At 40.3% G+C, this 13302-nt stretch overlaps 2 protein-coding genes across 3 annotated transcripts in view; both read left to right on the top strand.

The window, feature by feature from the left end:
- Rint1 (RAD50 interactor 1) overlaps positions 1–6835 on the top strand; it is a 95877-nt gene extending 89042 nt beyond the window's left edge. For both annotated transcript variants that reach the window (XM_017611296.1, XM_017611295.1), the window contains one exon: positions 6628–6835. In XM_017611296.1, the coding sequence (XP_017466785.1) occupies positions 6628–6814 (187 nt within the window). In that variant the 3' untranslated portion in view covers positions 6815–6835. The remainder of the gene's footprint in view (positions 1–6627) is intronic.
- A 2589-nt stretch (positions 6836–9424) lies between these two features.
- LOC108359429 (uncharacterized) lies at positions 9425–11140 on the top strand. The gene is made up of 2 exons (XM_017611291.1): positions 9425–9502; positions 9801–11140. Exon 2 carries the CDS (start codon positions 10094–10096, stop codon positions 11138–11140), a length of 1047 nt encoding a protein of 348 aa, XP_017466780.1. The 5' UTR covers positions 9425–9502; positions 9801–10093.
- The last annotated feature ends 2162 nt before the right edge of the window (positions 11141–13302 follow it).

The raw sequence follows: 13302 nt of genomic DNA, 5'->3' as shown, positions 1-13302 counted from the left end.
CCTTTTATAAGCGTAATACACGAAATAATTACTATAACTGGTGTTTGATTTCAAACTCGGACAAACTAAACAAATTAATCAGATTTTATTTTTAATTGGATTAACGATTAATGTTTTAAATTAATTAAACGTAATCGCAGCCAGCGATTAACGATTAAAAAAATGTTATCATTAATCGTACAGTTGATTACGACTAATTAATTTTAATCGTCAAACGCGATTAACATTTTAATCGTTAATTTTTAATCGTTAATCAGATTAACAGTTTGCCAACACTGTGTGAAATCATGTTCATATTCACGGAGAAAAATGGACGTTTTTGGAAAAGAGGCGTAGCACCTCCCATACTGACTGAAAGTTTCATATTGCATATCTCTTCAAATGTTTGGGGTAAAGCACTCAAGCTTGGTATGGAAATACATATGTATGCATGTATGTATGTGAAACTAATACCATACTCATGGAGAAAAATGAGAATAATTGGAAAAGGTGGTGTGGCAAATTGATTTTTCTATGCTGCATATCTCTGGAGGTGTTCATTGCAGAGGACTAGAACTTGGCACCGAGATGTGTATACAAATTAATTCCATACTCATAGAGAAGAATTTGTGTTATTCTAAAAGGGGGCATGGTTCCTCCCGTACAAATTTACTATTTTATACTGCTTATCTCTAGAGGTGTTCATGGTGGAGTACTGGGACGTGGTACTGGGGTATGTAAAATCAATTCTANTACCTTAACCCGCTTAGAAAATAACGAGCTATAACGAAATGGGCACAGAAATAAAATCTAACATCATTAAATTATTTTTCCTATTTGTATAAAAGCGCGGTGTGAAACCCGCGGGTATAAGCTAGTTAAAATATAATAAAATAAATAGTCAAATCTAGTCAATATGTGAAAAATGTTCTTTCAAAACTTGCCTAGGAATGTGATATAATGGTTCGTTCAAAACCTTTTTTCAAAGATTATAAAGGCAAAAACGAGAATGCGAAGACGAAAAGAGAATACAAAAATTTTCCATAGTGAATTTTCAGATTTTTAAACGGTATAGTAATTTAATTTTTTAAATTTAAATAAACCAGAAGACCCCATGGAATAAAGAACTAGATACAAAATATGTAACGGTAAAACTGGCACATTCATAAATATATGAAAGAATGCACTCAGGCGACACCTCTAGCCATTCTGTGTCACAGATTTAAGTTATGGATGGAATTTTTTTCATCCCCCTCAAAGCCAAATCCTGAATACGCCACTGGTTCAATATCCTAACTTTCCCTTTTACTGAACCGCCTTGTTTCCTCAACGAAGGGTTGAAGGTCGCGGATATCCATAGCCGGGATGAGCCAAACACTGAAAAAGATATTTATTAAAAATGGTAAATCGCGCCAGAGTGGGGCAGACGCGGGAATAGTGCTTCACACTCTCCACCTTGTCTCTGCAGACATAGAAAAGTCGTTAGTGGGGGTATCCATTCGCTTTCCAAGCGCTCCTATTAAGCAGTGCTCAGTAATAATACCGACGGCAGCGGCTGATAATAATAATAATAATAGTAGATTGGCGCTTACACATATGTTAGTGTTTGGCCGAGCTTCTCCTTCGATTTGTGGCGTGTGCCTTAATGTTATCACACAAAGGGTAGGGACCAACAGTTTTACTCCGATTCCGAACGGCGATTATATTTTTATGAGAAGCTGCTTTTGATGGCAGAAATACACTTGGAGCTTTGCCGTTGCTTGCCGAGGGGTGACCGCTGTTAAGAAATAACCTTTTTTCTATATTTTTTTTGCGATGTTTCTTTGACCAGGGCTTAAATCTATGCCCTGCGGAGTGGTAGCGCGCACTGCTACCACCACACCCAAGTCGCTGATAATACTGTAAAACAAAATTGTCCTTATTTGGCACCAACACCGTTTGTCGGTTTGGGCCGAGACCAATAAGCTTCGCCAGTTGCCTCTCTCCTTTACGGATTTGCGGCAGTTATTTATCCCAAGTGCGGACAGGTCCTTCTGCACTTGGTTCTTCCATTGTGTTCGTGGGAGCTATTGCTTTCTTTGTCCACCCATGGGTGCGAGGTCGAGGGATCTTTACACCGGAGCGTCGTCATCCATGCGTACAACATGTCCAAGCCAGCGCAATCGTTGTATTTGTATGCGCTTAACTATGTTCATGTCGTTTAAAAGCTCGCACAGTTCGTTATTCCATTTTCTTCGGTACTCGTCGCCCAAGCTAACGGGGCCACAGATCGTGCGAAGCATAGTTCTCTCGAAAGCCCCCAAATCCTTCTCATCTTTGTTAGACATCGTCCATATAAAAAGACGGGCATGATGAGAGATTTGTAGAGCGTGATTTTTGTTCGTCGAGAGAGGGCTCCGCTTTTCATTTGCCTACCGAGTCCAAAGTAGCACCTGTTGGCAAGAGTTATTCTTTGCTTTATCTCCAGACTGACATTATTGGTGGTGTTTATGCTGGATCCTAGGTAAACAGAGTCCTTCACCACTTCAAAGCTATGGCTGCCAACAGTGACGTGCGTCCCAATACGCGAAGACTTTTTATGTGTTACCAGGAGGTACTTTGTCTTGTCCTCGTTCACCGCTAGACCAAGCTTGTTGGCTTCTTTTTCTAAGCTGCAAATTGCTGCGCTGACATCCCTGGGTTTCAGGTCAACGATGTCAATATTATCTTCATACGCCACCAGCATCGTCTTTTTGCTGTATATGGTGCCGCTGCTATTCAGATTGGCAGCTCTTATGACGCTTTCCAGCATCAGATTAGAAAAGTCGCATGAGAGTGAATCGCCTTGTCTTAAAACTCGTTTGGTCTCAAACGTCGCGGAGAGGTCCTTCCCTATTGGGACGGAGCTGTAAGTAGTGTTCAACGTCCCTCTACATAGCCGTATTAGTTTTGCGGGGATCCCAAATTTAGACATGACTTCTAACAGGCAGCGTCTCTTCGTGCTATAAAAAGCAGGTTTAAAAACGGCAAAAATATAGTGTGTGTCGATTTGCATATCGAGGGTTCTTTCCAGAATTTGACATGCTGAGAAAATATGGTCAATGGTGGACTTGCGAGGTCTGAAGCCACAGTGACAAGTTCCAACCAGTTGGTTCGTGAAGGGATTCAGTCTTTCACACAGTATCGTCGACAGGACCTCGTACACAATATTAAGAAGGCTTATTCCGCAGTATCTGGGGCAAACGGCAGGATCTCTTTTCTTGTAGATTGGACAAAGTATACTGTGATTCCAATCTTCGGGCATGTATTCATCAGNCTTGTGGATTGGACAAAGTATACTGTGATTCCAATCTTCGGGCATGTATTCATCAGTCCAAATTCTGCTTAATAGCTGCCACATGCGCCCGACCATCTCTTCGATGCCGACTTTGAACAGCTCTGAGGGTATACCGTCGGCTTCGGGGGCCTTGTTTTTTTAAGCCGCCTTATTGCTGTTCTCACCTCGTCTTGGTCAAGTGGAGGAACGTGAGCTTTGTCCCTATACATTGGCCTCATGTGGCCACATTCAGAAGTGTTTAGGTGTGTTCGTTCAACATCTCAGAGCGATGCGAGATGCGGTTACCAACTAGGTGGAGCCTTGGGTCATGGCAGAGCCAGAGTTTTCCGATCGAGAAATATTGATTTTCAAGTATTCCATACCATTTCTAGGAAAAGTTGTTTTTCCCCATATAAAATACATGGAAAACTTTGAGCGCTTTGAGCGACCTCTAAATATTTTTTGATTTCAAAATAAAAAATAGTGGTATATTTTTTCGATATAGAACAATCCTAGGGGGTGAGAGCATTAAAATGTATCTACTTATTTACTTACATTAGGGTTGTCTTTAAATTTAGGACATCTCAGAGCGATGCGAGATGCGGTAACCAACTCGGTGGAGCCTTGGATCACGGCAGAGCCAGAGTTTTCCGATCGAGAAATATTGATTTTCAAGTATTCCATACCATTTCTAGGAAAAGTTGTTTTTTCCCATATAAAATACATGGAAAACTTTGAGCGCTTTGAGCGACCTCTAAATATTTTTTGATTTCAAAATAAAAAATAGTGGTATATTTTTTCGATATAGAACAATCCTAGGGGGTGAGAGCATTAAAATGTATCTACTTATTTACTTACATTAGGGTTGTCTTTAAATTTAGGACATCTCAGAGCGATGCGAGATGCGGTAACCAACTCGGTGGAGCCTTGGATCACGGCAGAGCCAGAGTTTTCCGATCGAGAAATATTGATTTTCAAGTATTCCATACCATTTCTAGGAAAAGTTGTTTTTTCCCATATAAAATACATGGAAAACTTTGAGCGCTTTGAGCGACCTCTAAATATTTTTTAATTTCAAAACAAAAAATAGTGGTATATTTTTTCGATATAGAACAATCCTAGGGGGTGAGAGCATTAAAATTCCGACTTTACTTATTTTGTACCACACTAATGTATCTACTTATTTACTTACTTAGGGTTGCCCTTAAATTTAGGAAGAAAATTTTTACTTGAGATTTCCTAAGCCTAACCCTTCCGTCGATGGTACTATAGTCGAAGATATCACATATAAATTTTGGTCCCGATTGGAGACGGTTAAAGCGTGGCGCGCAGGGGGCAAAGTTCAGATGCCTCTATAGAGACTCAAAAAATTAAAATTAACTTTTTTCATCTAATACCCAAAATCATACTACCATAGTCGAGGATATCACATATACCTTTTGGTCCCGATTGAAGTCGGTTAAGGCGTGCCACACAATACACTAAGGTCTGGCAGCTACTACTTGCTGACCAAAAGTAATTTTTTTAAATATCGATAAATCGATTTCTTTTTGTCCCTTCACTAATTAATTCTCCAGAGTAAAAAAGTGCATACTCATTATTTTCTTGAAGAGTTTTCCTGTTGAGATATCAGCTATTAAAGTTGAACTTTCTACAAAAAGTTACTTTTTTTTCGTAGTCAGCATTCTTATATTTCGAAGTGGAATAAGTGTTCGAGTGATAAAGATACTTCAAAAAAAGAGGATGGAAAAGTATAATGAAGGTAACATTTGTTTGGATAACAAAAAAAAACTAGAGTATAACTTGCCATTTGGTGGTTGTTTCATTTGGTGGTCTTCAAGTTTTGTGGGCAATGAAAATGTAAGGGCTCAGAACTATCTTGCAATTTATTGCACATTTTGAATAATGGGCGTTTTTCTTAGAAAGCTTATTCGTGAGTTTTGCCGTGCTTTCCGATGTTTGAAAAAAAGCAGTCAACAACCAGAAAACCCCTGTTTAAACTTTTTGCCACAAAATATTAGATACTAAAGTAAGCTCCCCTACATAAAGGATAAAACAGATACATAAAATACAAAGACGAATACTCGAGATACTTATATCCAGGAACAAGTTTTTATTTGAAGCCCCTATGATTAGAAAAAATATATGTATAGCAAAAATTTGGTCTGCTATTTTAAACATAAATTATTTAGCTCCGCATCCGATAACGTCACAGCGGATCCGCCATTTTGAATTTCAAAAATCTTATATCAGATTTGAAATCAGCCAATTTGAAAACCCCCCTTATACATCAGTTTTTGGTGCAAAAGAACAAATTATAAAATTTCGTCGTCGTATTGGATCCGCCATTTTGAATTTCAAAAATCTGAATCAGATTCGAAATCAGCGACGTCAAAAAACCCCATTTATATGAGTTTGTGGTGAAAAAGAAAAAAATTATAAAATTTGGTCGCCATGTTGATTTCGCCGTTTTCAATTCCAAAAATCTGACATTAGATTCGAAATCAAAACGCCCCATATAGGATGAAAAAGGATATAGATGTAATGAAAACCATGATACAAATATTTAAAGGTAAAACCGCTCGCTCAATTCGTCCGCCATTGGGTTTTTGATGTTTGCTAGCATTTTGAGTTTTCTCTCTCGAAATGCTTTTAATGTCAAAGAAATTCAAAATAAACAAATGAAAATTTATGATTTTAAATATTTATTTATTCAGAAGTTGAAAAAAAACTAAAAAAATTGGAAACGAAAAACTAGTTGCTGCTTTAACGGCTGCCCAAATTCCTTTCCTCTGCAAACAATGCATTCTAAAGATCCTCAAGTTCCCGCAACTAAATAAAAACAAACAAATGCGAAATGATGGCGGGAGAAATTTTCAAAATGCTAACAAACGTCAAAATTCCTAAAGTTGGCTCTCAGCGATTGTACCAAGGCGAATTAATATAAGGTGAATTTTGTTTTTGCTTTGGCGGCATAAACTGTCAAAATCTGTAAGAGTGTGTGTAGAAATTCAAACAAAATTTTTCAATTTGATATCAGCAGCCGTGTGACGAAACACATACACAAAATCAGCTGAGCTAGTAACGCCACCTTATATAAATTCGCCTTGGATTGTACCATATAAATATTTTTATCATGATGAAAACTATTTGTCACTCGTGCTGTCAATAAAATAATTTAATTTATTTTTACTTTCGAGCTATCTGAAACAATAGCTTCTTCCGCCATATCCAAGGCGTTTTAGCATTTGGACATTACGTTAGATATACAACAAACGACCCATGTTTATATGCCTAAACATATGTATGTACGTTTCTAATAATACAGTATTTATTATGTTTTTATAATGTAGAATCCATGATTCCAATAAGTTGTTGAATGCAGCACGTGGCACTGCATGGTTGTTACATGAAACACTAACATCCGACTCTGCATCGGAGCAAAAACTCTGCGCCCTGAAGGAGATAGGCGTCGTCAACTTCAAATACGAAACTTGTGTAGAAGTGTTGGAACGACGGGCCGATTTAAAAGTGCTTTGAATAAATTGTAGTTAGCTTGAATATACATTGTTTTATTACTGCTCGGCGTACGGTTTGTATAATCGTTATTCAATAGGCTATCAGCATTAATTCATTTACCCTAAATTCTTTTATTATTGTGCATAAAGTTACATACTTACAGGACATAATACAAATATAATCAAATCCAACGCAGAAAGAAGTTGAGAGCAACGGAAAAAGAGATTGAAGATGGCACAAAGCCGAAACCAGTTTATCTTCAAACCGAAATTGATAGGAGATGATGGAAATTCGTTTCAAAATATGTACACACATATTTTTAAACTTCATTACATATTTGAAGTAGCAGCACTAACTTGGCGCCGTGCTATAAGGCCGTAGGAAATAACGCCATATGGCTTTATTTATTTTATATGATTATTTATATTTATATTATTATATATACTTTATTCTCGAAGTCTTGCACTTTGCACGGAAAGCACGAAATGCAAAAATACTATTCCAAATTTGCAAGAGTACGAGAGCACCCCATTGCAAAGTGCATTTGCGGGAACATGTAGGGCTGCCAGACGTCCCGGTTTTCCCGGACATGTCCCGGTGTCCCGGTCCAACCTTAAAATGTACCAGGTTTCGTTTAAGTTTCCCGGTTTTCGATTTGATTGCACAAATTTTGAATAATAATGACTACATTGCGACTCTGAAGTTAAACTTGGAAGCTTCATTTGACATTTTACGCAATTTTTTTCCAATTTCGAAGTAAAAGCTAGTACAGCAGTGTCGAAGTTTGGTTAAAAATTGTTATAACTTGACTCTCAGAGGGCCTAGAGGCTTCTACATTGGCTCAAATTAAAGGTCTTGAATTGCACTAATTCTTCGAGGGATAAAAAATTGAGTGAAAGATAAACAGCTGTATACAAATAGAAATAAATGCAATAAGTATGAATTTTTTAAACTAAGGTGTTCAAATTTTTACTAATAATACTAGTATAATAAAAAACACATACATTTTTGTTTTGGAATAAATCCCGTGGATTTTGCATGTTTTTTCGAAGAACACTAATTTTGACCAATTTTTTTAAGGTCAAGGGATAATTGTGGCTCAATGGCCACAATTGGAAGGGATTTACTTTAGCTTTCAAAACCATTTTGTTTCATATCAAAATGCTGCTTCTGTTGAAAGCGCTCCGATTAATTCGCATGCAGTGTTCAAAAAGCACACTGTGCGGCTTGGGAAAGGACAAGAGATGTATTTTCAATCGCTGTGGATATTTTTCAGATATGAGTTCAGCGATAAAATCTATTAGAAATTTCCCCTATTCGTTCGCCCCAAGTTAATAAAAGATGGATTAAAGTGATTTATATACAAGATAAAATAAAATAAAAGTGTGTAAAGGTAGTGTTATGTGCATTTATATATATGAAAGTATGTGACAGTAGCTACACACGACGAGCATATCCGCGCACATGTGAGCCAACATGCTCGCTGTCGTTTGCTACAAACGGCGAGCGGCTCATAAGTGATTTTGTACTCAAAGCGTAAAAATGGAAAGGAAAGACGTGGATGATGCAATTGAAATACTTATGACTTAGGGTTTTTTATGTATGTGTTACTTAAATTTATTTATATGTTACTTATATGTATGTACATACGTATACATATAGTAACTTAGCCTCATTTATCAAAAATTCAATTAACGCACATGGCTTGGATGCATTTATCCGCGATGTGCACACTGCAAGCATCAACACAAAGTGTGGTTGTTGTTTTTGTTTCCAATGCGATGCTCGCAAACCACGCTACAAACGAGGAGCATGCTCGCTGAAAATCAAAATTTTTTGATTTTTGGCGCGCATGCTCGCAAACCGCCCTACAAACGACGAACATGACCCGCAAGCCGCGCATGTGCGCGGATATGCTCGTCGTGTGTAGCTACTGTGACAAATGCACTCTTTGATAAGGAAATCAAGTGGAACGTCTTAATAAATTTTAACAACAAATAACTTATAAACAATTATATTATTTATATTTTTTTAGTTATACATTTAACATCCTGACCAAGTTTCAATTGTTAATTCCACCTGGTTTTCTTAAAACACAAGGTGCGGCTGACTACTAAAGCCCACCCCAAAAAAGGGTGCGTCGTTAGCAGTGGAGGAATTGGAATGCAGGCTGCAAATATTAGAGTCCTACTTTAAACAGGTCTTAGCAGTGCAAGCGAGCATCGATAAAATCAGTCCAAAGTCTGATGGATTGGCGAACGCAACATTGGCGGGCGAAATTGAGGAACTGTACGTGAGTACCAAGTTGAGCGCGATTGCATTGATAGGAAAGCGGTCATCAGTCGCTGACATGACATTAGCTCACAACAATTCTTGGTCTGCTCCCACATCACGTTTGAGGCGTGAGATTAAGTTGCCCAAGTTCGATGGCAAATACTCTACCCCAAATTTATGGCGCTGTTTACAAGGATTATCATCATCAAGACGAAACGCTGGACAATTGTGAGAGATTCCTTATTCAGAAGGACAGCTTAGGCGAAAGGGCACTTTCAGCAATCGTCTATTTCGATGAAACCGACGAGAACTACCCAAAGCACTGCAACGGTTGAAATAGTGTTTTGAAAAGAAAAGTCTGATGTTTGAGGACACATTGGAGCACTGTTCGAGATGCCAAATGTAGACAAAAGGCCAGCCGATTATTTAAGAAAGGTAATTGATGTCACTCGGCACGTATGAAAATTTTGCGAATGCCATCATTATATATTTAGTTATGGGGAAAATAGATTCGGAGTCTCAAGCTAAATGGGAAAAGGCCTGTTAACGCGCGAGGGTTAAATTATTAAATCAAAAATTTTCAATCATTTGTGCTTGCAGGGTTCTGGTGGTTGTAACTATTTGCTAAACGTCACCTTTTCTTTTAGGTGCGCTCTTGCACGTTTTACNGTCAATCATTTGTGCTTGCAGGGTTCTGGTGGTTGTATTTGCTAAACGTCACCTTTTCTTTTAGGTGCGCTCTTGCACGTTTTACGAACCTTCTTTTTACTTTGATCGTTGACGGAGAAGGCAGCATAACCACCCAAGCGCAAGCACAAGTGTAAGAATCACATGTAAATTCCATTTGGTATTTTCTACTAATGTAATTTAAATTGTTTAGATTTTAGCACCCATTTATTTTGATGCGTAGCGAACATATTATTTAAATAAAGGCTTAAAGTACGTGCTCGCAAAATCGCGTTTCATTCTCCAGTCAGCACACTAAAATACTTTTGCGTATAACCTAAAATTGTACAAAGAACCAATATGAGCTGCGAGGAAAATACGATTCCTGAGGGATCTGCCGTACCGTCATCCAGCGCATCGGCCATAATAAGTGTAACCGCATCACCAGTCGCACCTCCTTCACTTCAGGAACTCGCGACAATCGAAGCACCTTCACAAACTTGGACAACTGCGCTAATTGATAGGGAATCTCGATTCGTCGGTGCTATATCCGCGCAAGAGGATGTATTTTCAGGTGCTATAGCATTAGGTACCACTCATATAGGGGAGCATTCACAGATGGCACCTTTAGCCAGCACAACCGTCACTTCCTGTACATCCGCAGGTGCAACCTTATCGGATTTGCAGACACATGTGAATTTAGGCGCTCCAATTTCGTCACCGCCCACACGTGTTCACGGCCTAACCTCAAAATACGATGCGTACATTCGGCAAGCGCCTTTGACGACATTTATAGAGTCTGGCCCGTTATCTGCACATGTACATGGTATCAGAACCTCAGCGATGAACTCATACCCTTCCACGGCGCTGTACAACGGTGTAGGTAATTTTGGGGGTCACCGACCAGCTGCCAATTCGACATTTGTTTACTCAATCGCTGAAGGGGCACCGCAGAGTGGTAACGTTACGCATTCATTCGCACATAGGTTTTCGGGTGCTTCGCAGGTTCAAGCGCCATATGCTCCACCATGTACCGCGCCGGTGTGGACATCTCGCCAGTCTCAACCGTTTTCGTTTATACCACNACACAATGAAATTGTGGTCAACGAGATGAGGCAGCGGTTTTGTGTTCATGGTCTCAGGACCCTAGTTAGAGCCATTGCAAAGAGGTGTCAACTGTGCCGTAACTACAGAGCTTCGCCAGAAGTGCCAGAAATGGGGCCACTCCCTTCGGAGCGCATCGCTGCATTTACACGACCATTCACCTACACGGGTGTTGACTACTTCGGCCCGTTTGATGTTGTGATTGGTAAGCGGTATGAAAAGCGTTGGGGCGTGCTATTCACGTGTATGACCGTGCGAGCTGTTNTTGCCCTCGCATGTAGCTGCGAGGCAAGCCATTACTAAGGACTTACTCTCCTTTTCCGGTAAGCCGGAAGAGTGGCCTTTATTTATTACTAATTATGTTCAATCTAAGGAGCGCTGCGGGTTTTCTGACCAAGAGAATCTTATTCGGTTGCAGAAGTGCTTGAAACGCGCTGCACTTGAGTCAGTCCGAGGAAAATTAATGATGCCTGCCACGGTAAACTTGGCCATCGAAACTCTGCGGCCAATTCCATTTTTTCAGTCCTAAGCGTCAACAAGGGCAAGAGGCGGCTGGTGTGGGATGCAGCCGCGAAAGATGAGGGAACTGCTTTGAATGATGTGCTACTTAAGGGTCCTGACCTATTGAGATCCTTGGTCGGTGTTTTGCTTCGCTTTCGTGAAAAACCGGTGGCATTGTGTGGTGACATTCGCGAAATGTTTCACCAGGTTGGAGTCATAAAAGCGGACCAAGCCGCGCAACAGTTTCTATGGCGTGACGGTGATAGAACTCGTGAGCCAGACACTTTCGTTATGGTCGTCATGACGTTTGGTGCATCTTGTTCGCCCTCCTTAGCTAACTATATTAAAAACAGAAACGCATACAGGTTTAAGAACAAGTTCACTTCCGCAGTTGCAGCCATCGTAGAAAATACATTCGTGGATGACTGGCTTCAGAGTGTTGAAACAGAAGATGAAATGATCCAACTCGCTACGGAAGTGCGACACATCCATAAGGAAGTTGGCTTCGAAATGCGCCACTGGCTTTCCAATTCAAAACGAGTTTGGCGTGTTATGGCAGGTCAATCTGGATNCTCGGCGTCACTCTCTACTGACTCATTTCTGCTCTTACTGCGACAGTTTATGTGTAGACGTGGTGTACCGAGGCGTATTACGTCAGACAACGGTACGAACTTTCGAGGCGCAAGTCGTGTGTTAGCACAGGAGATCGAGAAAATTNCACGATTTTCGACCCTCTAGGTTTGCTCGGCTTTTTTGTAATTAAGGCCAAAATGATACTTCAGGACGTTTGGAGATCTGGAGTGACGTGGGACGAACCCATACAAGACAAAGAGCGTTTCGCGTGGTGGAATTGGGTGCGAAAACTTCAATCCCTCAACAACGTGCGCATTCCAAGGTGTTACACATTCGTAAGCCGCTGCGAAAACCTTGAGCTTCATGTTTTTGTTGACTCCAGCATTCTCGCATACGCAGCGGNCCGAACCACTTTCTTCATGGCTCTTCAAGTGGCATCCGCGAGAAAAGCGCTTGTGAAGTCAGCGCATCCACACTGAGTAAGAATTTTCGTATTTCCGGGCAAATAGCTGACCAATTTTGGAAGCGATGGCTCCGGGAGTATTTGCCATGTTTAACAAGACGTTCGAAGTGGTTCGGGTCCCAGACACCTATTCAGCTAGACGATGTTGTCGTTATTGTAGACGAAAACTTAAAGCGCAACACCTGGACCAGGGGCCGCGTATTTGATGTCATACGAGGCAATGACGGGCACATCCGGAGTGCGGTTGTGAAGACGTCAAGCGGTTTGGTCACTCGACCGGTGGTAAAGCTCGCGCGTCTTGATGTTGAAGTTGCAAACCCCGTTGCGCCGCAAGAAGTTTGCGAGGAGGGGTGTTAACGCGCGAGGGTTAAATTATTAAATCAAAAATTGTCAATCACTTGTGCTTGCAGGGTTCTGGTGGTTGTATTTGCTAAACGTCACCTTTTCTTTTAGGTGCGCTCTTGCACTTTTTACGAACCTTCTTCTTACTTTGATCGTTGACGGAGAAGGCAGCATAACCACCCAAGCGCAAGCACAAGTGTAAGAATCACATGTAAATTCCATTTGGTATTTTCTACTAATGTAATTTAAATTGTTTAGATTTTAGCACACATTTATTTTGATGCGTAGCGAACATATTATTTAAATAAAGGATTAAAGTACGTGCTCGCAAAATCGCGTTTCATTCTCCAGTCAACAAGGCCCTTTATTACACAAAAATAACATCGTGGGCAAAGTGCTCAGCAATACTGACCAGAAGGTGTCAAACTTTAGAAGCTCGTGAAGCAAAGGGCGATCCTAGCGATACGGAGCAGCAGATGGTCAAGCCAAAGTCTTCATTGTGGAAGCCAAAGAGGTCGCTTGAACAGGTGAGCTGCGCTATTTGCCGCAAAGGCGATCACGCTGTGCTAAAAAGCCATAAATTCGT

The sequence above is a fragment of the Rhagoletis zephyria genome, unplaced genomic scaffold (genome assembly GCF_001687245.7).
Source record: "Rhagoletis zephyria isolate East Lansing unplaced genomic scaffold, Rhagoletis_zephyria_1.1 Rzeph_scaffold_00392, whole genome shotgun sequence".
Lineage (NCBI taxonomy): Eukaryota > Metazoa > Arthropoda > Insecta > Diptera > Tephritidae > Rhagoletis > Rhagoletis zephyria.
This window is presented reverse-complemented; position numbering and strand designations above follow the sequence as displayed.